The 27,004-nt window shown below is 43.4% G+C and overlaps 1 protein-coding gene across 1 annotated transcript; it reads right to left on the reverse strand.

Annotated features, from left to right (window-relative positions):
* Positions 1 to 39: 39 nt before the first annotated feature.
* RBBP7 (RB binding protein 7, chromatin remodeling factor) lies at positions 40 to 26,697 on the reverse strand. The gene is made up of 12 exons (XM_002719923.6): positions 26,401 to 26,697; positions 25,430 to 25,574; positions 17,766 to 17,911; positions 14,092 to 14,265; positions 12,990 to 13,105; positions 7,517 to 7,677; positions 6,718 to 6,844; positions 6,519 to 6,596; positions 5,504 to 5,580; positions 3,488 to 3,545; positions 1,454 to 1,564; positions 40 to 501 (listed from the first exon to the last, which is right to left on the reverse strand). Exons 1-12 carry the CDS (start codon positions 26,414 to 26,416, stop codon positions 433 to 435), a joined length of 1,278 nt encoding a protein of 425 aa, XP_002719969.1. The 5' UTR covers positions 26,417 to 26,697; the 3' UTR covers positions 40 to 432.
* Between the last annotated feature and the right edge of the window lie 307 nt (positions 26,698 to 27,004).

Raw genomic sequence — 27,004 nt, forward strand, 5'->3', positions numbered from 1 at the left:
TGAGCACTCACCCTGACCTTTTAAAAGAATGAAACAAAGTTTATTTTAAAACTTTATTTCTGCAAAGCCAATCAAGAAAGTGTTGGAAGGAAAAAGTGTAAAAGTTATTGTTGCATATTTGGGAACAGCAAGCACTTAGTTTGAGAAAATGAGGACTTAAACAGTTGAACCCAAGGCAGTAGTACCCTGCTACTTAGGATCTTAAAACAATGGTGATGTTCTTTCTTACGCAACATTCTTTTCTTCCCTAACAGCTACAATATGATACAGTACGCAATAGCTCACTTGAAAGTGCTAGAATCAGAGGGTGAAGAACGCCATAAGCCATCCCACTTAACAATTCTTACTATACAATGCCTTTTTGGTGCTTGATAATCAAGCATTCTTTCATGTTACCATTACATTCAACAGAAAACTTCTCATACTTTGGGTTTAAGATCCTTGTCCCTCCAGTTCCGATGTTGTGACTTCTGACTCTTCGTCATTGTAAATATTTTCGGCCTGGAGATAACAACCAAATAAAGTCACAGGTAAAACTCTTCCACAATGTCTTTACAAAATCACCAACAAAATTTAGTTCACTGATCAATGTATTTCAGTGTTGGAAATTAAACATGGACACATTTTAAAGATTTTGTAGTCTGCAATATGTAATTCCACTTACATGCCTAGCCATCCTGTGATCACTGTTCATTGAAGTGTTTTTGGCCGGCGCAGCGGCTCACTTGGCTAATCCTCCACCTGCGGCGCCAGCACACCAGGTTCTAGTCCCGGTCGGGGCACCAGATTCTGTCCCGGTTGCTCCTCTTCCCATCCAGCTCTCTGCTGTGGCCCGGGAAAGCAGTGGAGGATGGCCCAAGTGCTTGGGCCCTGCACCCCCATGGGAGACCAGGAGGAAGCACCTGGCTCCTGCCATCGGATCAGCGCAGTGCGCCGGCCATAGTGGCCATTTGGGGAGTGAACCAACGGAAAAAAGGAAGACCTTTCTCTGTCTAAACCTGCCTGTCAAAAAAAAAGTGTTTTCCAAAAGTCCTTCAAGCATCATTTAGAGGGAGCTATGGCCATGTTATTTATGAAAGACTTGGTCAAGTGCTCAAAGAACTCAGCATGACTTGAACATCTTGATGTTCCCCTTTTGTCTCCACACCTATGACAGAGCACAGGCCCTGGAGACAAAGGTATCCAGCCAGCCTTGGATGAAGAGCACAACAATCAGAGCAGGTGCTGCATCTGCAACCAGCGTGCTCATATAGAGACATTACAGACATTTCTCCCAACCCAACAGGTGCTACAAACTGCAGATCAAGAAAGTACCAGTATCGAACTAAAGATTGTGTTAATATGGAAAATATTCTTTTGCAATGTTTCAACACTGGTTTTGTAGAATGTGCATCTTTTATATCACTAGCAAATCTCCTTTATGAGACAGTTGTGAAAAAACATTTCCGCTCACCATTTGCCATATCTGCATGATGTTATCCTCAGACACGGAGCAGATGACCCAAGGCTCATTGGGGTTCCAACTAAAATCTGAGATCTTGGCAGTGTGTCCTCCATGAATAAACTGTTAATAAGAACAAAAAAGGGTCCTGGTTTCATGTCATCTTCTATTATTCCAAATAGCTAAAAATTTTAGTTTTGAGAGTATCATTTTTGGGGGTGGCGAGAACAACTGTCACAAAATTGAGAGGGAAGGCAGCAACAGGCTCAATCTGTCCCACATAGGCCTAAGGAGTCTCCTGGGTCTCTACCTTTACTAAAAGAAATGCAGACCTCATACCCTCCCCCAGTCTTTCCAAAGGTACATTGTCCCAAGTTAAGAAAAAAACCTCAACCCCTGGGGCTGTAAAAGCATATCTCCAGGGTTTCCCATGGAGGCCTAAGCAGAGAGCTTTGCTGAAGGGGTAGCGTCTGCTTTCCCACAAGAGAACCTCACAGGAAGGCCCTGTATCTTATCTTTGCATTAAGATTCAGAGCAACAGCTCTTGTCAAGGACAATACAAAAGGCACACTTTCTGACAAAGTCTGCTTTGACTGCTTAGACAATGAGGTCTCTGTCAATTAGTCTACATGCGATGTAACTATTTTAGCTAGTATTCTATCAGTTTACAAATTGAGGGTATAACAGTTTCTCAAAAACACTTATGGGGTATACAAGTAAAAATATGGCTCAAAATATGGGTCACCAGAGCAAGACACTGTCATATTGACATGATAGTATACAGTTTACTCAAATGTCCCGATTTCAGGGTTTGTGTGTGTGTGAAAAGAACAAAGTCCTAGAGGATTTTCAAGGACCTCCAGGAAACGGTTGCAAAGCCATGATGTACAAAGTAATAAACTTTGCCGTCTCTGCTATATATATAAAAAAAAAGCTGGAAACCTTGAAAACATCACGCTAAAGTTAAAGAATCAGTCACAAGGAACGCATATTTTATGAGTCCATTATATGAAATGCCTACAATAGCCCAATCTTAGAGACAAAGACGGATGGTGGCTGGGAGCCATGGGAAGATCAGGAGGTGAGTATTAGGCAGTTTCCCTTTGAAGGAACAAAAAATGTTCTAGAACTGACTTGTGGAAATGGTTGTACAACTCTGAATATACTAAAAAACACTGAATTGTATAAGTAAGTGAATTGTATGGTATGTGAATTATAACTCAAAGCTGTCACTAAAATAAGTGAAAATAGCAGGACAAAAATAGCTGGGAGCGATGCCTTTCCTAGAAAATACTTAAAAACTATGAAGTGCTGCTTCACAAAACGGATTCTTTGGAATAGGTTGCCCAATATAGAATAAAGCCCTTGTATGTGGTCTGGCTAGTGCCACGGTTTACTGAGAAGTACACCCTGAGTTGCTACGGCATGGTAACTAGCTGCCTTAAAAGGACACACAAGGTAGGACCTACTGAGCACCTTCTGTGCAGTTTACTCTCAAGGGCCTTCTTTACCTTTAAAGACTCATGGGGAAAGCACAAATGTACTAAAAATTGGTGCAGGTATAAGAGTTAAATAAAACATACATTACAGAGTGATGAGTGAGTCTCAGCCAAATGGCTGGACAAATTTTGAATTCAAAGCAAGGAGAAAGACCCATTGCCGAGTCTGGCTCTGCTTCATAGGCAAGCAAACTGAAAAATCAGGTCATTCAGAATTTTCTATACTGTGTTAAGTATGGCTAACTGAATAGCAATGATACCCCACTGCAAACCTAAAATATAGTTGAAATGGGTGAGAAATTGCTACATACTGTTTTCCAGGAGCTAAAACTACTCTCAGTAAAACATTCATAAAAAGCTACTGGGCTCCATTTACTATTTTCAAAGAATGTCAAAGCTTAATTACAGTAACCTCCAGACCTCCATTTTGAAATCATCTGCAACAGCTACAATTTGAAGTGCTGACTCATTCTCGAGATAAATGGATCAATGACAAATAATTGAACCTGCACATGACATTTCATTTTTTAAGAACGCCAATGTGTACCAGGAGTTCCGGAGGCCCATCTTCTGCATCTTCTGCTGATTGTTCTTCTCCAATTTTACTATTGAGAAAAAACATAATGCTTTTGTTACCTCAACTTCTTATAGCATGAATGTACACTAAACCATCATTAGCCCAGAAAGCTGTCACACATACCCCCCCCATTTCACTATACTACAATCATCAGGATTTTAAATTATTCGGTAGATTTATTGGAAGTTTATTTTATGGAAATAAGTTAGGGCTATTCATAACTGAAGTTGTAAAATGGGGAATTACTGTCAGTAACAAACTCAAAATTCCTGAAATCTAACTATGCTGTTAGAGCAAGTAGGTGGTGAGTGGTTGTGGGGCAGTGGGTTAAGCTGCCACTTGCAATGCCTGCAACCCATACTGGAGTGTCTTACTCCAGTGCCTTGCTGATATGCCTGGGGGACCCAAGTAGATGGATTCCTGCCTACTGTGTGGGCAACTCAGATGGAGCTCCTGGCTTTGGCCTGGCCCAGCCCTGAGTGTTGTAGGCATTTGGGGGCGCCAACCAGCAGCTAGAAGATCTCTGTCACTCGGCCTTACAAATAATCAATCTTAAGTGGGGGTGGGTAGTATATCAGAAAATCAACACATGAAGTGTAATCAAGATGCCTGACATCTTGATTAAAGGCTTTTGCATTTCAGGTGTAAGATACACACTTACACGTCAGTATTAGAGAGCTGTTCAGAGACATGACCACAAAACAACTTTAACTATGAAATATATGAAGCAAACAAAGGTTTTTAAGGATTTTTCTCCCTCTTGGAAACTTCAACTCCTAGATTTTCCAAGTAATCCCTCTTAAAATTATTATGCAGCTATATTAGTCCTCTCTGCCCATTTAAAAAAAAATTATTTGAAAGACAGTGACAGAGAGGAGACAGAGACCTTCGATCCACTGATTTGCTGCCCAAATGGCCAAAAGAGCTGGGTCTGGGCCAAGCCAAAGCTGGGAGCCCAGAACTACCACGGGTATCCCATGTGGATGGCAGGGGCCCACATTCTTGAGCCCAATATGTACCTGCCTTCCCAGGTACATCAGCAGGAAGCAGGATTGGAAGAAAGCAGCAGCTTAATCCACTGCATCAGAATGCTGGCCCCTCAGCCCTATATTTTATGTAGCCCAAAGACAGACTGTGCTATTGATAACTGCTTTAAAAAAAACCAGCCAAGACGCACAACCTTCCAAGCAAGATTTTTCCCCCTTCTCATAAAACCAAACCAATCAAGGAAAACCAAAATGTGGGACTGCTAGGTAATTATGTCCCTCAACCTCCTGTCAGAAACACAGTTGCTAACACCATTTTGAACTTGAATTTTACCTAATGTAATCTCAAGTTATGAATGAATTATAAGAGGTCACCCATAATACCCAAATACTGGCACCTTTAGGGGCAGTTAAGCTGCCATGGCACCAGACTTCCAAACTTTGCCATGGCTGCACCACTCACACAACCTCAACAGTTTTTAACTGTATGACTAAAACTGTTTTCAACTAAAATAGAATACACTGAAAATATCTGCTTAAGATTTTCTCCAAGCATCTATCATGGCATGTTTGTTTCCGAGAACCCTGATGTTTTACAAGTTTGACATACAAGTCTGTCATTCTGCAGCGTCTAAACAAATCTGAAACCTTTAGACAGGAGACTCTGAAGTCAAGGAACTTGAATTAAGGGGCAGGCATTTGGCCTAGTGGTAAAGATCCCTGTGTTCCTGATAATGCAGACCCTGGAAGGCAGCAATGATATCTTGAGTGACAGGGCTCCTTCCACCCCCATGGGCACTGTGGTCATTTGGGGCGTGAAGCAGCAATAGGTCAGCTTTATGCATCTCTCTCGAATAATAAGTCTGAGAACAGTTCTGCTGGTGTTCTAAAGGAACCAATGAGACATGAATGGTTACCATCTTTATCCCTTTCTGTAGCCTTTTAAAAAAATTTATACCATATTTATGTAGCAGTACTCAGTCACCAGATTCTAATTTACCTTAAATCCCATACATTCAGGCGGCGATCAGTACCACTTGAAGCCAGAATAGTTTCATTATGTGGAGACCAGTGGACCTAGAAATAAAGGTTTTCAAAGTAAATGTTGTAAAGAATTATCTGCTTCCCTGCTTATGCCTACTGTCCCAAGTTATCTTCTCCATCTTGCACTCTGTATCTTGTTTTTGGGCCAGAGGCCTTACACCCTTGTCCCAGCCTTTCAAACATTCTTACAGGGCCCCCAGGAAGGTCACACACCCCAGTAAGAAGGAACTGAGCTAGGCAGTCCCAAAAAACTTATTCAGTGTCATAATCACCATCCCAGAAACTTTAAAAATTTTCTATCAGGTATACATCTTAAACCTATGTCAATCTCTATGTTAAACCATGCCCAAGATATTTTTTTTTAGCAGTGGACCTGCTCCAGTAGTATATCTGAACTGAAGATTCTTTGGATTTCACTTAAACTGATTATGTTTTAAGAAACTTTCTGGGCCGGCGCCGCGGCTCACTAGGCTAATCCTCCGCCTAGCGGCGCCGGCACACCGGGTTCTAGTCCCGGTCGGGGCGCCGGATTCTGTCCCGGTTGCCCCTCTTCCAGGCCAGCTCTCTGCTGTGGCCCGGGAGTGCAGTGGAGGATGGCCCAGGTGCTTGGGCCCTGCACCCCATGGGAGACCAGGAAAAGCACCTGGCTCCTGGCTCCTGCCATCGGATCAGCGCGGTGCGCTGGCCGCGGCGGCCACTGGAGGGCGAACCAACGGCAAAAGGAAGACCTTTCTCTCTGTCTCTCTCTCTCACTGTCCACTCTGCCTGTCAAAAAAAAAAAAAAAAAAAAAAAAGAAAAGAAACTTTCTGTTCTAGTTCTGAATTAAGAGCCTCTCCAAAAGCTGCAAGGTATTTCTTACTAATTTACTTATGCAGAAGAGAAGCTTTTTAATACAACGTCCCATGTAGGCCTTATAAGAGAAAAGAAAAAATAAAGCCCGACATACAGACAACAGAAAACTGTCATGTACCTGGAAAATTTCATCCTTATGAGATTCGAAGGTATGAAGTTTTAATTTCAAGTTACGCAGATCCCATAAAGCTACAGTCTGAAGTAACAAATGAAAATGAATTCATTTCTGCACTTTACAAAAGAATTTCAGAATATCTGATTAAAGCACAGTAAACAACTGGGTTTTATGAACACCAAATACACAGAAACTTTGAAACCTTATCCGCAGAGCCAGTTGCTAGAATGAACTCGCTGTAGGGATTGAACGAGAGGCAGTTGACCTCGGCGGTATGTGCATCCACCAAGTGACTCGGCTTGGAGGTGGTATTGGACCTGGTATCCCATCTAAAACACAAAGGAAGAAGCACACAGCACTAAGGAGGATACTGAGTCTCCCAAACCTCTTGCACAGTCATGTTGGGACCATGTCAACACGATTTGCTGGTAAGCTCTGCTATCCCTGCTCCTTCATCAACGTACCAATCATGCATAAAGTTGGCAATTCAGACTTTGATGATCAAGTGACACAATCTAAACCTACAGAGAACTAGGATTATTTCTGGTTTCTCTGTAGATCCTGTCTCAAATCACCAACTATCTAAAGCACACACAAAATATAGATCATACAGACAACAATAACAGTCATACCTAACTAGCCTTGTCAAATGTCACTATTTTCCCCAGTTTTCTCAGATATTAGTTTCTTTATGAGATAGGAGACAGAAATGTATAGGTGGAATACTCCTCCTCCCAGATCTCCAGTGGAAGTCACTGTGGATCCTAACTTTGCTCTTTAACAAGTGTGTATCTTTGTACTTGTATAACTTTTTTTCTCTCCTTTTTAAACAAAAATATCTGTATAGCACACTAACTCTTTTGTAAAAAGGCCATTACATATGTGAAGTTTATTATGTCAAGTGTACCTCACCTAAAGCCAAAACCTAATTTTAAAGAAATAACCAGTCACTGATGGTCACTCAAATCACCCATCCAACAAGGCTGAACTTGCCACCTTACATCATAAGTTTCTGATCATCAGCAACAGATCCAAACAACGACTCATGGAGCAGGTGCCAGGCCACATCCTCCACAACAGCCGAGTGGCCAGTAAAGATTGCTTTAGCATCCACAATTTTGCCTTCCTTTGGTCCTGCATTTATATCCCACAGACAGACAGTCTGAGGAAGAAGGGGGAACATAAGAAAAGATATGAGAAACTGAATTTAAATGCTAACATCGTATTGAAAACACCTTTCTTAAAAACAATTATTATACTCGTACATTCAAATATCCAGAATTAATCCAAATGACAGCATCAAGAGCTTGATATCTATACGTCAGAAATGCACATCCTAAAAATTCACAGTGGGCTGAGAAGACTGGGAATTGACTAAAATATTCCTCTGAAAAAGCAGAAGCCTTCTAAGACAAGTATCTCATTTCATTGCAGAAACCACCACAGATATGAGAAGTCAAAGCTTGGAGCAATTCCCATAGCGGGTTCCTCCAAATGTCAGAAGAGCCCAAGAGGCCACAGGGCCTTCCTCAGCCCTCAAATACCTCAGCAACACGTAAGTCACAAGGCTTCTGACCTGGCTCTTATCTTGATATCACATCACAGAAGTAAAGCCCTGAAGTTTTCATGGACAAATATTACAAGCTATAAGGCAATGTTTCTCATTCCCTGGTATAAAAATGAGAAACAATACCATTACAGTATATCAGCACTAATTATAGTTAAATGACACTGGGCTTCATCTCTTCTAAATCACTTCCTTATACAAAGGGGTTTCTGTAACAAAGCCATTTCCTGTCTTTACACAGTGAATGTTTCTACTCCCCACATCTCAAAAGGACCCCAAGAAGATTAGCATAATGTCTAGCAAGTGGGGAGTCCTTGGTAAACGCCACCTAGTATTACTAGGAATTCCCAGATTAGACTTCTCAAAAGGTCCTCATAATTAGGTTACTGAGTACAGCCCACCTTCTCTATTCTGGAAAGAGGGAAGCAGAGAAAAGTTTCCTTTCAGAAAACCAATGCAGATCCTTGTTTCTACAGTCTCCAGAGTAGTCAAGCTATAAGAAAGCTAAACAAGCTACCATGGTTTCCTCCTGCCCCAGCCTTCAATAGTAAACAGCAAGAGGAGAACCTACTCTGATGATGGAGGTGTGGGGGCAGCAGCACTTACTTTCTCGGTTAGCAACAGTGATGCTCTCGTGAACATGACTTCTCCTTTCTCGTGGCAGTTTTCTAGCCTCATTATCTATCACAGCAAGTCTGTGGGCTACCCTACTCAATGCCCTTCCAAAGAACTCCTTTTTTGTTGAAATCAGAGTTGGTTTTGGTTGCTTGCAACCAAATAATCTAGACTGAGGCAATCACCTACATCCAAAATTTAAAAGACCTCAACCGAAATTGTGACCAACCAAAGTATGCAGAGGTATGGCACACGGTAAGCTCTGTTCGAGGCATCTGGGACACTCTTAGAAGGCAAGGAACCCGCTCTTGTGAAACAGACATGAATTGCTAACCAAGGCCAAGTTACATGAGCTTTGTTAGAATTTTTTTTAGAAAAATAATTTTGGGAACAGCTTACCCAACTGCACTAAATGCCAGCCCCTACTTGAGTTTTCAAAAGCTTCAGTCTATTCTCAATTGAAATCTTACCAACTGATTTTTGCTTGTAGTTAGAGAATCCATGCAAGAAAGTATTAGTTTGTTAGTGGAAGAATGGTACAAACAACCGACTTATAATAAATTAACCCCAATCAAGCTGGAATCAGGAGCTTGAGACAAGTACTGAACTGCTGCTGCTGCCTGCAGCACCGGCACCCCACAAGGACACAGGTTCGTGCCCAGGTTGCTCTACTTCCAATCCAGCTCCCTAATGTGCCTGGGAAAGCAGTGGAATATGGCCCCAGTACATGGGCCCCTGGCACCCATGTAGCAGACCTGGAAGAAGCCCCTGGTTCTGGCCTGACCCAGCCCCTGGATGTTGTAGCCATCTGGGGTTAGTGAACTAGTGGATGGAAGAGCTTGCTCTCTGTCTCTCCTCCTCTCTGTTAACTCTTTCAAATAAATACATATCTTTAAAAAAAATACTGTAAAAGAAATACATTGGATCAGCTATTTCACACCATAAATAAAAATAAATAGGGGCCGGCGCTGCTGTGGCGCAGTGGGTAAAGCCGATGCCTAAAGTGCTGACATCTCATATGGGCACTGGTTCAAGTCCTGGCTGCTCCATTTCTGATCCAGCTCTGTTATATGGCCTGGGAAAGCAGCAGAAGATGGCCCAAGTCCTTGGGCCTCTGCACCAGTGTGGGAGACCTAGAGGAGGCTCCTGGCTCCTGATCGGCGCAGTTCTGGCCCTTGCGGCCCACTGGGGAGTGAGCCAGAGGATTTAAGACCTTTCTCTGCCTCTCAAGCAAATAAATCTTTAATAAATCTTAACAAATCTTAAAAATAAATAAATGACTGCACCCCATGGGAGACCAGGAAAAGCACCTGGCTCCTGCCATCGGATCAGTGTGGTGCGCCGGCCGCAGCACGCCAGCCGCGGCGGCCATTGGAGGGTGAACCAACGGCAAAGGAAGACCTTTCTCTCTGTCTCTCTCTCACTGTCCACTCTGCCTGTCAAAATAAATAAATAAATAAATAAACAAATAAATGAAATAAATGACTTAAATATGAGGCTAGCACTGTGGCGTGGCAGGTTAGGCTCCTGCCTACAATGCCAGCATCCCATGTGGGCACCGGGTTGAGTCCCAGCTGCTCCACTTCTGATCCAACTTCCTGCTATTGCACCTGGGAAAGCAGCAGAGGATGGCCCAAGTGCTTGAACCCCTGTACCCACGTGGAAGATCCAGATGAATCTCTTGGCTTCAGCCTGGCCCTGCGCTGGCCACTGTGGCCATGTGGGGAATAAACTAGCAGGTGGAAAACTTCCCTCTCTTTCTGTGACTTGTGCGCTTGAAATTATGGACCCTGGGAGGCAGTGGTGATGGCTCAAGAAATTGGGTGCCTACCACCCACATGGGTCATCCAGATGGTGTTCCTGGCTTCAGCCTTGCCCAGACCTGGTTATTGCATGTATCTGGGGAGTGAATCAGCAGGTAGAAGCCCTCTTTTTCTGTTGCTCTTTCATACACACAAAAATAAACTAAAAGTCAAAAGTTTAAGGAAATGGAATTAAAGGCAAATTTACATTGGTGCAAAAAATCTTGAAATGTATATATTGCTCTTTTTTTTTTTTTTGACAGGCAGAGTGGACAGTGAGAGAGAGACAGAGAGAAAAGTCTTCCTTTTGCCGTTGGTTCACCCTCCAATGGCCACCGCGGGCGGCGCGCTGCGGCCGGCGCACCGTGCTGATCCGATGGCAAGAGCCAGGTACTTATCCTGGTCTCCCATGGGGTGCAGAGCCCAAGCACTTGGGCCATCCTCCACTGCACTCCCGGGCCATAGCAGAGAGCTGGCCTGGAAGAGGGGCAACCGGGACAGAATCCGGTGCCCCGACCAGGACTAGAACCCGGTGTGCTGGCGCCGCAAGGCGGAGGATTAGCCTAGTGAGCCGCAGCGCCAGCCCTATCGTTCTTTCACAGTATGCATTTTCCAGGAGCTTATTTTTTTTTTTAAAGATTTATTTATTTGAAAGCAGAGTAACAGAGAGGCAGAGGAGAGAGGGGTCTTCCATCCTCTGGTTCACTCTCCAGTTGCTGCAACAGCTAGAGCTGCACCAATTCGAAGGCAGGAGCCTCTTCTGGGTCTCCCCAACAGGTGCAGGGGCCCAAGGACTTGGGCCATCTTCCACTGCTTTCCCAGGCCATAGCAAAGATCTGGATTGAAGTGGAGCAGCTGGGACTCAAACTGGTACCTGCTAGACCACAGTGCTGGCCCCTCCACTTCTGATCCACCTCGCTGCTATGCCCTGGGAAAGCAGTGGAAGATGGCCCAAGTCCCTGAGCCCCTGCACCGCACCCACACGGAAGACCCAAAAGAAGCTTCTGGCTCATGGCTTCAAATTGGCCCAGGTCTAACCACTGCAGCCATTTGTGGAGTGAACCAGTAGATGGAAGACCTCTCCTCTCTGTAACTGCCTTTCAAATAAATAAATAAATCTTTAAAAAAAATAAAGACCTCTTGTGTTTAGAGTACATGAAGAACTTTTACAACACAACAATAAAAAGACTGAGGTTTGGGGGCATGGATGTTTGGCACAGTAGCTAAGTCATTGTGTGGGATGTCTGCTTCCCACATCAGAGTGCCTGGTTCATGTCTTGTCTACTCCACTTCAGAACCAGCTTCTTGCTAATGCGCACCCTCAGAGGCAGCAGTAATGGCTCAAGTACTTGGGTCCCTGCCACCCACATGTGCTCCTGGCTTTGCCTGGTCCAGCCCCAGCTGTTGTGGGCATTTTAGGTGGTAAACCAGTGGAAGGGTGATCTGTCACTGTCTTTCAAGAAAGAAAAAAAAATTCTACATAGACAAAGGATTTGAAAATATATTTTCTCCAAAGGAAATCTACAAATGGTCAATAAGCACAAGAAATGTTCATCACTAGTCATCACAAAATGCAGATCAAAATCACAATTCTGTTCCACACCCACTAGGACAGCCATAATAAAAAAGATAGCAAGTGCTCTGGTTAGGATGTGGAAAAATTTCAACATTTATGTTACTGGTGGGAATGTAAAATGGGTAGCACTTCTAAATACAGTTTGGCAGTTCTTCAAACAGTCAAACCCTATTTACTAACATATGAGCCAGCAATTCCTCTGCCAGGTAATTATCCAAGAAAAATGAAAACCTACCTCTGCACAAAATCTTGAACATAAAAAAGCTCATTAAATCAAAATAGCCAAAAAAGTAGAAACAACCCAAATGTCCAACTGGCAAGTGGAAAAAAGAAATCGTAGTATAGTCCATACAATGATACATTAAAAGAAATCAAGTACGTGTTACTTGAAAACATTACCCAAAGTAAAAGAAACCAGATAGAAAAGGTCACATAACATGATTACATTTATATGAAATACCGAGAACAGACAACTCTATAGAGACAGAATATAAATTAGTGGTTACTAGAAGCTAGGGGAAGAAGAGTGGGGAGTGACTGCTTAACAGTTATGGAATTTCCTTTTACAACATTTGATAAAAATATTCTAAAATTAGTGGTTATGGCTACAACACTTTTGAGTATACTAAAACCCACTGAATTGCACACGTAAAAAATTAAAAACTAATAAGGTTCCCAAAACACTTTGAGTTTCCATTTTAAGGACATAGAGGTACTCTTAAACAACGGGAGGCCTTTTGCCCACCCTGCATTCTAACTTTGCTTCCAAACAGCTTTGTGAAATACTAAGGCTCCAACAGAGCAAACTGAAGATCATGCTCTAAAATCTGGGAAAATATTACAACAATCAGTGCTTTCTGAGATAGTTGCTTTTAAGTCTCACTATATGAGGTTAGGAAGAACACATTTCTTACATGGTCATCAGATGCACTTAGGAGATGTCCACTCAAATTAGAATTCCAGGAAAGACCATAGCCTTCCTTTTGGTGACCTCTTAACCTAAGATCAGGATTGCATTCTCCACTTGGGTCTAAGAAAAAAAAACACATTAACTACTAAGTTATTACGGTGACCAGAACGGATGACAGCAAGTTCTCATTCTTTTACCACAGAAGCCCTAACACCAACTGCACATGAACAAGAACTTAGTCTGACTCACAATGGCTTTGAAAAGCTGTTTTTTTCCTGCTTAATTTTAAATACTCAATGCAAACTGAGTCTGATAACCATTTAATTACTGGTGTCTTTGGAAAACCCAATACCATCCCCCAGACAAAAATACCAAACTATAACTATCCCACAAATTTGTATAGCAGCAACCCCATTCCCCTGCCTTCAGTCAATTTTTAGAAATATTTCTAACAGGGCAAGTCTGGTTGCATAGTCCTTGAATGGCTTTAGGGTACCCAGCAATCACGACTGACCCTTGGCCAACCACTGTGAGACTGTGACCCTCAGAAAGTTCTTTATGTCACTGACAAAGCTGTGTATACTGAGTGACTTGTCAAGATCTGTAGGATTGTCTAGCATGATTCATGACATACTTGGTTTCAATATTGGGGTCTTGAGTTTCCGTTGCATGGCTGGTCACAGAGCAAGATATGTCTGTGTGAGCAGACCTCCATAAAAACCGTAGACCCTGAGCCTCAAATAGGCTTCCCTCCGTTGAGACATTTGGAATACGTTCCTGTGGTTAGCTGCTAGACAGAACATTTGTCCTGCGTGGTTCCAGCAGGGAAGGACTCACAAGCCCATGCCTGACCTCTCTGGACTTCACCTTATGTCTATCTTCCTCTTCATGCTTTTGCTCTGCATCCTTTGCTTTTCCAAACCTTAGCTATGTGTATAAACCTGTTAGGGTTGCAGGTGGTTATGGGTCTCAACCAAAATAAGTTTAAGTCTTTACATATTAGAGTTATACTACTGTGAATGACCTTAAAAATACTACCTTTTTTAAACATTACCATTTAATAAAAACAAATGCTCAAGTAAGGAGCTAACTTTATTATTACATACCTGGTTTAGCAGGGTGTTTTGTATAGTCAAAAACCAAGACATCAGAAGATGGTGTTTTTGTAGCAATGATATGAGGATTCTGTGGCATGTAACGGGCACGATTTACTTCTCCTTCGTGATTAATTTTAATTTCACATTCAATTTTTCCTGTTACAGAACCAAAGCCACCAAATTCTAATGTGAGAAGAAAGAAACACAATACATTTAGAATTAAAAATCACAAGTTCCTTGATCAGATTTTAGCTTGACAGAATATAACACAAACTGATGAGATGACCTAAAAAAACATAGGTCCACTTGCCACTTAGAAAGCTTTAACTCTGGGGGGTTGGTGCTGTGTCTCAGTTTCATCCACGGCCTGCTGTGCTAGCACCCCATGAGTCCCGGCTGCTCCACTTCCTATCCAGCCTCTGCTAGTGCACCTACTAAGGAAGCCAAGATGGCCCAAGTCCCTGGGCCCCGACATCCATGTGGAAGACCTGGAAGAAGCTGCTGGCAGCAGCCTCGTCATTGTGGCCACATGGAGGGTGAACCAGCAGATGGAGGATCTCTCTCTCCCTGCCTTTCAAATAAATAAATCTTTAAAAAAAAAAAAGCCTGAACTCTATGAAAACTTCTTGAGGCTAAACTCAAACACTTTCAAATCATAAACTCAAACAACCAATCTCAACTCATCCTTAAGTCATACATACAGGGCACTTTAAAAAGTTCATAGGGAAAAATGAAATTAAGCTTATTTTGGTGCAAAAATTTTGAAATCTATGCACAGTTCTTTCATAAAACACATTTCCCTGCACTTTGTGAAGACTCTGCACATATGAAGACACATGGATTTCAAAACTTTTTGCACCAAAATATACTTGCTTTTAATTCCATTTCCCATGATCTCTTTAAAGTACCCCTGTACATCTTGCTAGCACACTTGGTTCAACTGCAAGTACCATGCCAAAGTTAAAACAAGCAGGTTAACTTCCCTCTTTGGTGCATGAATAAGACTGTAGTGTTATAACTGTGAAAAAATGCCTTGTAAATAACAAAGCTGCAAAAAAAAAAAAAAAAAAACCATCATGATTAACTTCTAAGAAGTAGCAGAAAGAGTACAAGCAGAAAACATCTAAGCAGATATAATAAACAAGAACATTTTCTTTTTTGTGTGAATAGATAAAAATTTGAATTAATTGCTGACACTGAAAATGTTAGTAGGGTGAAGCGGGCATTTGGCCTAGCAGTCAGGATGCCCTTGGCCCACATTGGAATGCCCAAGTTTGATACCAGCCGATTCTTGACTACAGTTTCCTGCCAATGCGGACCGTGGGAGGCAGCAGTGATAGCTTGGGTGGCTGGGTTTCTGCCATCTGTGGGAGATGTGACCTAAGTTCCTAGCTTTGGCTCCCAGCTTCAGCTGAAGGCTGTGGGCATTTGGGGAGGAAGAGGATAGGAGCTCTGTCTACCTCTCCATTAAAAAAAGTTTTAAAAAGTTAGGAGGTTTCACATTACAATTATTTCATCCTGACCTACATGAAGCATTGTCTCTTCTTTGCACATTACTTTTAACTCACCCTTAGTCTCAGGTCAATGATCACTAATTCAAATCCCTAATGGAGTTAGGCAGGTAAGAAGTAATAGACTGGGGCCTGGGAAAAACTACACTGAAAGGAATAAACATCTTAGTTCTAACCAGCTTTTGCTATGTGGGAATGCTCAACAAACACTGGTTCCCAATTCTTAGTACATACATCTAGCCAGTCTTCCCTGCAGCAAACACAAATAAATTACTATCTCAGTGTGGCTGGAAACCACACCACATTCCACACAACTACTCCAAAGCTCTCCACCCACTAGTGTCACACAATCATATTCAAAGGTGTTCATTTTTTCCTAAGTACTTTACAGAAGTACACGTCAACCTTTAATTTTTAAAGAATTATTTATTTGAAAGGCAGTTACAGAGGTGGAAGAGTGGAAGGAGATTTTCTGTCCCCTGGCTCACTCCCCTCAAATGGCTTTAATAGCTGGGGCTGGATCAGATCAAAGCCAGAAGCTTCTTCTGGGTCTCCCACATGGGTTCAGGGGCCCAAGGACTTGGGCCATCTTCTGCTGCTTTCCCAAGCACATTAGCAGGGAGCTGGTTTGGAAGTGGAGTAGCAGGGATTCAAACCAGTGCCCATATGCGATGCCAGCATTGCAAGCGATGGCACAACCTGCTATGCTACAGTACCAGCCCCACTTCAATCTTTCTAAGACCACCACTACTGAAACTCCCAAACACACAATCCCATCTCCAGGGATTCCAGTGATTCTAATCCTTTTCCTGCAAGACACTCAATTTTCCCAATTCCTTTAGTTAAAACAACCTGACTAGCTCTTTAAAAAAATAAAAAACAAGCACTCCTAGGTACAATTTACTTTGAATACAGGACTTTGTTTTCTCAAACTAAAAAGTCTGAATGATATTCATTTAAAAGATACATAATTCAAAGTAAAAAGCAAAGGTGCTATAAATTGGCATTTGTTTGACTATAACCCAACGATTGCAATTTCAATAACTAGACAATGTAATATTTTCAATAAGTAAGCATCAGAAAATGTTAAGGTTATCAAACCAGTTGAAGCTATGAAGAAAGAGTTAATTCAGCAGGTCTGGTTGCCTAGCCATTTTATCTCTGGAGGACACTGGGACCATTACTGACCCTTGGCCAACTCCTGGGAACATGGACCTCACAATGTTCTTTACGCTACTGATAGACTGATGGTTTTGTGGTACACACCTGGAGCAATGGACCATGCTGTACCAGTTTGTCAGGGTTGCTCTGTACAAATAGCAAGATTGACGATAATGTGCCTGCTTCATTACCGGGGTCCTGAGTTTCAGCTGTCATGGCTGGTTACCAGCAAGATGTGCCTGTGCAACCAGTCCTCCAAGAAAGCCTCAAACCCCAAGATTCACTTGGGCTTCCCTGGGCAGAGGTTTTCTATCCATGTCACTACAGTGTGCTGCCAGAGAAAGAGCACATCCTGTGTGGCCTTGAGTGAGACTTGTGCCTGACCTTCCTGAACTTGCCAATGGCTAGAGTCTTGTAGCTCCTTCTATGGAAATCACCAAACTAAGGGTGGTTGTGAGAATACCAAAATGGGGCTGTGTGTATTTGACAATAAGAAAAAAGAAATTTTCAAAAGCTTCCTAAATTAACTCTACTACTGCTCATCTTTCCCATAAATAAACCCACTATTAACTCTTTGGTATACATACCTCCTGATTTTTTTCTATGCACACATCAACACATATTGCCACTGTTACCAAAATGGAATATTATAATTATTCATGCCAGTTACTCAGTTAAATTATCTTGGACACCTTTTCATACTGGTACATATATATGGATTTTTCTCATTCTCATTAATTGCTTAGTAGCATTTCAAATATACCATAATGTGTTCAACCAATTTCCGATGAACCAAATTCTGAGCTGCTGGGTTGGTCCTAATTTTTCAATCCTGTAAATAATGATAATGTGAAATCTCTGCACACATGTGGGTGAGCAGTTCTGTAGGATAAAGTCCAAGAAGTTAAGCTGCTGGACCAAAAATTAACAGTATAAGTATATTTAATAACATATGCTTTTAAAGAGGCACACTTCTTTAAACATCAATGTTGGAATATATGATATACCTACCACCCTTGTCACTATCACAGTGGGAAGCATCAAACTGTGCATCATCATTGGGAATATGTACTCGAGCAACCACCAGATGATTCTGTTCATCAGATGTATGAGTCCCCAGGACTAGCCAATGAAGGGCATAATCTTTTCCTTCGGGTCTGTTTAAGAAAGAACATAAGTCACACTCATCCTACAAGAAATCTTCAGTTACTAAAAAACCCAGTCTAGTTCTCTCAAAACATATTAAAATTTCTTTAACAAATATATGTAGAGATATATATAACGCTGTTCTATGTACCTATTCCCCCTCTAGTAACTAACTTTACAATCCCCACACATAAAAATACAAGGGCAGGCTTGTGTTGTGGTGTAGAGGGTAAAAGCCGCCACCTGTGACTCTGGCATCCCAGTAATGGCTGCTCCACTTCAAATCCAGCTCCCTGCTGATGCACCTAGGAAAGCAGCAGAGATGGCTCAGGTCCCTGGGCCCCTGAACCCATGTGGGAGACCAGAAGAAGCTCCTGGCTTTGGCCTGGCCATTGGGCCATTTGGGTAGTGAACCAGCAGATCGAAGATTTCTGTCTCTCCAACTCTGCCTTTCAAATAAATAAAATAAAAATGCAAGGAAATAGAATACAACATGCAGAGGGTTTGCTTCTTTCCTACAGAGCCATCCTCCTCTGCTTTAATTATCAATGTGAACACTTGTCTACAGCAGCACTCAGAAGGTAGGCAGAAAGAAAACACAAACACAGGAGTCTACTGCCCATCACTCATAAATCATGATTTCCCACCTAAATGTATTTTCAGGCCATAGTCCTATTTTTAATATTAGATGTTTCTGGTTTCTCTATGAGAGGCAACCAGGTAAAATGGAAAGAATAAAGTGTGAAGTCAGAAAAACTGAGTTTAAATCCTCTCTGAAACTAAAATTAGCTTTGTCCAATGGCTTAAATCACAACTTCCCTGGGGCCTCAAGTTTCCTCACCTAACAAATAGGTAATAACTGCAAATGGCTGATACAAAACCCCATATTTATGTTTATGACTCCTCGAGGTTATGAAATTGCATTCTCAATTTTACTGAGGAGTCTTTGCTGCCTTGATCTGTGAAAACTCGCCTTTAGGCTGAAGAACTTGCCAATGTACCTCGGCACCATAGTCCAAGCAGTGATTTTTACATCAGTCTCTTATCAACAATGTTTTCCCATTTGTACCATCTAGAAAAGAAACTTTAAATGGAGGACTGAGAAGTAAGGCTCTAGCCCCCAACATCAGACAAATTAGACCACTTATCTGTTTCTAAATTTCACTTGTACAAGACTGAACGCTTAAAAAAAGTTTGAAGGTTACTTCCAAGGCATGCAACTTACTTAAGAAATATGTGGGGTCGTCAAAAAGCTCATGGAAAATGTGTTACATAAAAAATCTATGCGAATTTCAAATTTTGCAAATCTTAAAGATTTATTTTATGTGAAAGGCAGAGTTAGAGAGACAGAGATATCGCCCATTCCTTTGGCTTACTCCCCAAATAGCTGCAAAAGGCTGGAGCTGGGTCAGGCTGAAGCCAAGAGCCTCTTCCACGTCTCCCACATGGGTGCATTGGCCCAAGCATGTGGGTCATCTTGCGCTGCTTTTCCCAGGCCATTAACAGAGAGCTGGATTGAAGTGGAACAGCAGGGACACAAACTGGCAACCATATGGGATGCCAGCATCGCAGGAGTGGCTTTACCTTCTACCCCACAATGCTTGCCCCCCCTCCATGAACTTGTGTACACACACACACACACCCCACATTGTCTTTCCTTTTTTTGGAGATCTTTTTTCTTCCCCTCCTTGAACTTTCTGAAGTACCCTAGTACAAGCTGAAACTTGACCAAGATTTGACTCACTGGTAAAAAAAAATAAACATACAACTCCAAAACCAAAACAAGGCAGTCATGGCTAAGCAATAGCAACTTGCGTCAAAAAAAAAAAAAAAGTAATTTCATCTTAAATGGTCTTCTTATTGAGGGGGCAATGGGCACAAGCCCATTTATTTTTAATCGGCAAAACCACAATTAGAACATTAGGTTCATGGGGCCAGCGCAGTGGTGTAGTGGGTAAAGCCACCACCTGCAGTGCAAGCATCCCATATGGGCGTCAGTTCGAGTCCTGGCTGCTCCACTTCCAATCAAGTACCCTGCTAATGGCTTGGGAAAAACAGAGAATGGCTCAAATGTTTGGGCCCCCACACTCATGTGGAAGACCTGAAAGAAACTCCTGGCTCCTGCTTTGGCCTGGCCTTTGTGTCCATCTGGGGAGTGAAACAGCACTCTAACTTTTTCAGATAAACTGAAAAACAAAAATATTAGAAAATTAGGTTCTAATCAATGTACCTGGACAAAATGAAACTTCTGCAGGGAATAGTGGCTTAAAATGAAGGGCAACACACACACACAAAATCTCACAAGAAACATTCAAACAGAAACAGGAACACTTGAGAAAAGGAGGCAACAAAGAACAATGTTAGGGCTGCCATAAAAGTGATCTGTTTTGTTGTGGGGTTAAGCAGCAAAATTTAGACCACAGGTAATTACAGGTCAGTAATAGAATCTTCCTAAGAAGCACTGTCCCAAGATGGACTAGAGGATCTTAAAAATTCCTCTTGGCTCAAATTCAATTATTCTAGTTTTTCCTGACTTGACATCATAGGATTTTTCTTATTACAAATCCTTCCACCTCCATCACTAACAGCCTACTTTCCTAAACTAATCAATGACATTTTTCTTCTGATATCAGATGTACTTAAACTGCATGGGCACTAGTGGTTGAAGAACCTACCCATTTTTCAGTACTAGAATCCACTGCTAGGAAATTCACCCAATGATGACAAAAATGTAGTGTTAACAAATTCTTGGCAGAAATGTTTGCAGCAGCAAATAACTGAAAAACACCTAAATATCTATCAATAAGGAACTGGTGACATGAAATTATACTAAGTATAACCATAAATAGAATTCTATGGCACACTTGAAAAATGACCCAAACATGTACATAGGAAAGTCTCCAATATGCTTTTTTTTTTAAAGGACTTACTTATTTATTTAGAAAGCAGAGCTATAGAGAGACAGAGGCAAAGGGGTCTTCCATCCACTACTTCACTCCTTAGATGGCTTCAAGAGTCAGAGCTGGGCCAATCTGAAGCTAGGAGCTTCTTCCGGGTCTCCCACCTGGGTGTAGGGGCCCAAGGACTTGGGCCATTCTCCACTGTCTTCCCAGGTCATCAGCAAGGAGCTGGATTGGAAGTGGAGCAGCCAGGACTGGAACTGGTGCCCATATGGGATTCTGGCACTGCACACACCCCTCCAATATGCACTTTTACTAAAAAGTGAACAACTTGCTGCCACAGAAATGGTGGGGCTAGGTACAGCAGCACAGTGAGTTAAGCCATGGCTTGGGATGCCTGTATCAAATAAATATAGGATTGCCCGGTTTGGGTCTGGGCTATTCTGCTTCTGATCCAGATTCCTGCTAATGTGCTTGGGGAAATCCGTACAGATGATAGTTTAAGTACTTTGGTCCCTGCAACCCACACGGGAGACCCAGATTGAGCTCCACAGGTGCCTGCCTTCAGCTTGGCCCAGCCCCAGCTGTTACGTATTTGGGGAGTGAACCAGATGTAAAATCTCTCTCCCCCTTCCTCTGTCACTCTGCCTTTGCAACAATTTTTTTTTTAAAAAAGTGAAGACATGTATATGCACATATGCTGGCAAGATAGATAAGGAATTGAAAATAATGACTGCCTCTGCTCTGGGGAAGGGAACTAGACTAGAGGATGCAGAAGGGAGATTTATTTTCCCCTCTCTAAGTTTCCTTACTGTCTGAATTTGAAAACAAGGCTTTTTATATACAGAATAAGTTAGCTGCAATGTATTTAAGAAATCAGTTAACAAGCAATACAAAATCACCAGTTTAAAAAAATAATTTCTAGGGGCCGGCAAGGTGGTGTAGCAGGTAATGCTGCCGCCTGCAGTGCTGGCATCCCTTATGGGCACCAGTTTGAGTCCTGGCTGCTCCACTTCTGATCCAGCTCTCAGCCATGGCCTAGGAAAGCAGAAAATGGACCAAGTGCTTGGGCCCCTGCACCCGCATGAGAGACCCAGAAGAAACTCCTGGTTTCAGATCAGCCCAGCTCTGGCCATCGAGGCCAACTAGGGAGTCTCTGCCTCTACCTCTAACTCTGCCTTTCAAATAAATAAATCTAAAAAAAAAAGGTCACACTTTAAATAAAAACTTTTGAAAAGCTACATCAATTATTTGGACAATTGCCCAATTGTATTTAAGGAAAATAGCATACGAAGTCCAGCAATCATTAGGAAACATGTTGTACGTAGGCAGAAGAAGGGCATATGAGGTGAAGTAGAGTCCAGTTCCTCAAAGAGCTAGGCAGTGAGAACAGCCAACATTTCTACTGTTCTGTATGGTAATAACACAATCATCGTTCATTCATACCCCAAACAGAATGCTACAAAGCACCACACAGCAGTCTTCAACATTCAAGAATGCAGGCTGCTTGGCATTTTCTTGCATTCTCCAAACCACTGCACATCCCACAATCCCTTTGTTTACAAGTAATACCAAGATAAAATAACTTAATTAAAGCATTTTCTCTTAAGTTCCAATGTGTTAACATAAAAGCAACTCATCTATGATGAAAGGATCATATAGACCTACAGGCTAGGCACCCAAAATCAAAATTCTGAAACTCTGTGAATGCTGACCTAAGTGGAAAATTCCAAACCTGACCTCATGTAATGAGATTCAGTCAAAAACTTAGACACACAAGAAATATTGTATATAATTACTCTCAGGTTATGTATACATGAAACATAAATAAATTCCGTGTTTAGATCTGGGTTTCATGAGATATTATGTATATGCAAATATTCCAAAATCTGAAAAACACAAAGTCTAAAACACTTGTGGTCTCAAGCCTGCGTTATCTTTAAAACCGTTAAACAAGATATATATGATAGATGGGGCTGGCACTGTGGTATGGAGGGTTGTCACTCACTGCCTGCAGTGCACATCCCTTATGGGTAGCGGCTCCTCCACTTCCGATCCAGCTTCCTGCTAATGAACCTGGGAAAGCAGAAGACAGGCCAAGTCCTTTGGCCCCTGACACCCACGTGGGAGATCTGGACGAAGCTCCTAGCTTCAGCCTGGCCCAGCTTGGAAGTTGTGGCCATTTGGGGAGTAAACCATCGAACGAAAGATCTCTCTCTCCTTCTTGCTCTTTCAAATAAAAAAGTAAATCTTTTTTAAAAAGATGCATTATAGGTAGTGTTAAAAAAAAAAAAAACTCCATTCAGTAGCTTTCATTGAAGCCCAAATGGAACAGTTCTAACAATTATTTCTGAACAGGAAGGGATAGAATAAGCATCAGTCACCACTTACTGAGTACTTATGCTGTGCCAGGCATGTTAACATCCATGATTTTATTTAATTCTCTTAAGTGTAGGCAGTCAGTACTATCAACATCTCTATTTACAGACCAGATAACTTGATGATAAAGAGACTGAACAACTTGGTTTAGTTTAACAAAGCTGATAAGAAGCAGGGGCAGGATTCAAACTCAGGTCTTTGACCCTGACACCCTCCCCCCTTTCTACTATATTACAATAGGTAAAAAAGACATTCTACCCAAAGTAAATTTTAAATAAATTTTAAATCTGCTTAACAGGAAGATGCAATGAGGCAAATGTAAACAAGACTCCAAACCAGAATCTGAAAACCTTTGGGTATATGATGCACAATCTCTTTTTTTTTTTTTCAAGATCCATTTATTTATTTGAAAGAACTACAGAGAGGCAGAAGCAGAGAGGTCTTCCATCCACTGGTTCACCCCCCAAATGGCCACAACGGCTGGAGCTGGGTCAATCCAAAGCCAGAAACCAGAGCTCCTTTCGGGTCTCCGAAGTGGGTGCAGAAGCCCAAGGCTTGGGCCATCTTCCATTGCCTTCCCAGGCCATAGCAGAGAGCTGGATAGGAAGTGGAACAGCCAGGACGAGAACAGCGCCCATATGGGATGCCAGCAGTGCAGGCAGTGGGCAGCCTTACCCGCTATGCCACAGAACCGGCCCCAAAACCAACCCATTTTTAAATCTGTTCAAAAGATACTTCTAAACATCAATGCTCAGGAAATCTCCATTATCTAGTTCATCAATTTAAATTTTTTGGAAATTCCAACAAGAAACTACCATTTGTAGGGAAGTCAATGTTAGTATTATGGAGAATCTGGCCTAAGAGTAATTTCATATAAATTAGCTTATGCTTATAAATCACAAAATCCTCTTCCTGGATTAGAGTTTGATTTAATCCTCAAGTATAAGCTCATTGGGGGTCAGCACTGTGGCACAGCAGGTAAAGCCGCTGTCAGCAGTGCCGGCATCCCATATGGGCACCAGTTCAAGTCCCAGCTGCTCCACTTCCGATCCAACTTTCTGCTATGGCCTGGAAAAGCAGTGGAAGATGGCCCAGGAGCTTGGGCCCCTGCACCCACGTTGGAGACCTGGCAGAAGCTCCTGGCTTTGGCCTGGCCCAGCCCCAGTCATTGTAGCCATTTGGGGAGTGAACCAACGGATAGACGACCTCTCTCTCTGCCTCTCTGTAACTATCTTTCTCACAATACCCACATGCAACACACTTTTAAAGTATGTGGTCAAATTCCTACTATGAAAATGCAAAGCTGTTATTATCTTGGCCATGGTACTTAACTTCTCAGGACATTTCCTCATTGGCAAATCAAGAATGATAACAAAAAAAGAGAGACATATCTTTAATCCACTGGTTCACTCCCCAAATGCCCACAACCCCCAGAGCTGGGCCAGGTGAGACCCAGGATCTAAGAACTCCATCTCAGTCTCCCACATGGGTGATAAGGACTCAAATACTTGCGCCACCATCTTGCAGCCTTCCCAGCTGCATTAGCAGGAATGCTAGCTCTGAAACAGAGTAGCCTAGGCTCAAAGTAGGCCCTCTGCCATAGAACAGAGGCATCCCAAGCAGCAGTGTAACCTGCTGCGCCGTAACTCCTGCCCCCAAACAACACAACACCTTTTCTGTGGAGAACTGTTGCAAAATTCTTTTTCCATTTGCCAATTAAAACTTACTCATCATGGGTGCTGATTACATGTGCATCCACTATGTGAAGATTCAAACCAAATGCTTAACTATCTGTACATCTCTAATGTATACTACTTGTCAATAATTTTAAAGAAATGTGTTAGTCTGCAGCCCAGAAAGATTGCAATCTACATTTAAGTCCAAACAGTGTAAAACATATTCACATCCAGTATTTTCTACAAATGTCATTAATCCCACAACATCGTCCCTCCTTTATACCATCACACTTACTTGCCAGAAATCATCCACTATGTCACTTAGGCTTTGAAAATAAAAACTACCTTCCACCTTTTCCAGGGGCTGATTACCTGCTTATGTTCAATGGAGGGTCTTAAAAAAATTCATAGAAAAACTATGTGTGGATTTCAAGATTTTCTGCACCAAAATAAACATCTTTTAATTTCATTTTCCCACAAACATTAAGTACAACTGGAGGCATAAAATACTCCAAAACTAGAAAATTCAGAATGATAAATTTACTCAAAAATAAAAGTAACCAGAAATCCTTACTTAGTCACTTCAGGAAGCCACTGAACCGTAAGACTGGGCCACTGAAGAGCATGGGTCATAACCAGGTCATATAAAAACGGTGTATTCTTCTTCCAGATTTTATACTCTTCGTTGATGACACGCTCCTCCACAGTATCTTCAAACACTGAAATTTGGAGAAAGTCCATACGATTAAGTGGTTGAGAGGGATCGAAGTCAACAATCTGTACACAGACATGGAGGTCACCTCGTGATTGCCACACCTAGTCTACTCTTTCCTTCTGCCTCTAATTTGGACACGAACAACTAACTGCTCTTCCAAAACGTGGTGAGAATATTACCACCGGGAAGCTCCTTTTTTTTTCCATTTTGAGATTGTCTTCTGCGTATACAGAATTGGCTAACTACACGGACACGAATTGTTTAGCCCGTTACAGCTATTCGCACCTGTTCCACAATGACGACCTGTATGTAGAGGGGCTCCACGACCCACCCAAGGAGACAAATCCACGTGTAGCAGAAACCCATCGGCCTGCTCCCTCCATCCCCCGCCACGAGAGGCCCCAGCTCCCACGACGCCGGCGATAGCAGCCATAGGCCGGCGGACTCCACAACCCCCCTCTCCCGGACAAGGGCCGCGACCCCGAGGCGGCGGACGTGCGCGCGCAGAAGCCGCCGTGCTCGCTTCAGAACAGCGGAGACCGCCTCCGCCCCGGGGCCGAGGGCGCCGGAGGGAGCGCAGCCGCGAGCGGGGAGGGGGGGAGCGGGAAGAAGGGGGGAGGGGGCCCACTCCTCGGCCCCGCGCCCGGCTCCGGAAGTATTCCTAGCCCTCCGCGCGGCGGTCCCATCCCGCTCAGGCCCCCGAAGGCGCGCGCCCGGCCCCGCCCCCTGCTCCTCACGCCAATTCGCGCCTTTCGCCGGCGCGTGCCGCGGCCTCGCGCGCCCGCCGCCCCCCGCCGCCACGGCGCGCGCCGCCCCGCAGGGCCTCTTACTCTCTTTACTCGCCATCTTGCGTCGGGTCGTTCGCCCCTCGAAGCCTCCTCGGACTCCCCTCGCTAGACAAACGCAGCCCGACCGCTGGCGCTCCTGCCTTTCCGCTGGCGCGTCACACAATCTTAGCTTTCAAAGCCTGAGCTCCGTCTCGCTGCCTGGGTTCTTCCCCAGACGCTGCGCCTTTCTCTTCTGCCTCTCCTCGCTCACGGATACCGAGGTCTGAGGCGCTCTTCTCTCTCTCTCCAAACTTGGAACGAGACTTTTCAACCCGCGCCTCACAGCCCGCCCAGGCAGCTGAGCGCAGGCGCAACCGCCCTGGGAAAAGTGAGAGGCGGTGGAGAGGCGGGCCTGGGAGCCAACGGCGCCGCTGTCTCGACCAATGACGTACGACGGGCGTGTTTCACGCGGCGTTCGGAGGCGGGCTTCTGGCGATGGGCGGGGCGTCCCACGGCAGGAAGTGGGAGCGGCGCAGGCGCGCGGACTCTCCTGGCGCTCCTAGGGACGGCCGCGGGGGCGGTGGGGTAGCGCGGGGGCGGGGCGAATGCAGGCGCGGCGTGCGGGCTGCGCGGGGGCCTAGAGCCCCGGGGCGGCGAACCCTGAGGC

This window comes from Oryctolagus cuniculus, chromosome X (assembly GCF_051225735.1).
Source record: "Oryctolagus cuniculus isolate XC-2025 breed Fujian yellow rabbit chromosome X, ASM5122573v1, whole genome shotgun sequence".
Lineage (NCBI taxonomy): Eukaryota > Metazoa > Chordata > Mammalia > Lagomorpha > Leporidae > Oryctolagus > Oryctolagus cuniculus.

What these genes read in the sequence shown, in the direction of transcription:
- RBBP7 (XM_002719923.6), bottom strand. An exon ending in TAAGTGCATCTGATGACCAT is followed by an intron (nt 7,678 to 12,989) that starts GTAAGAAATGTG and finishes CTTCTTCCTCAG; the next exon opens with ACTGTCTGTCTGTGGGATAT. An exon ending in CTGAATGTATGGGATTTAAG is followed by an intron (nt 3,546 to 5,503) that starts GTAAATTAGAAT and finishes TTTTCTCAATAG; the next exon opens with TAAAATTGGAGAAGAACAAT.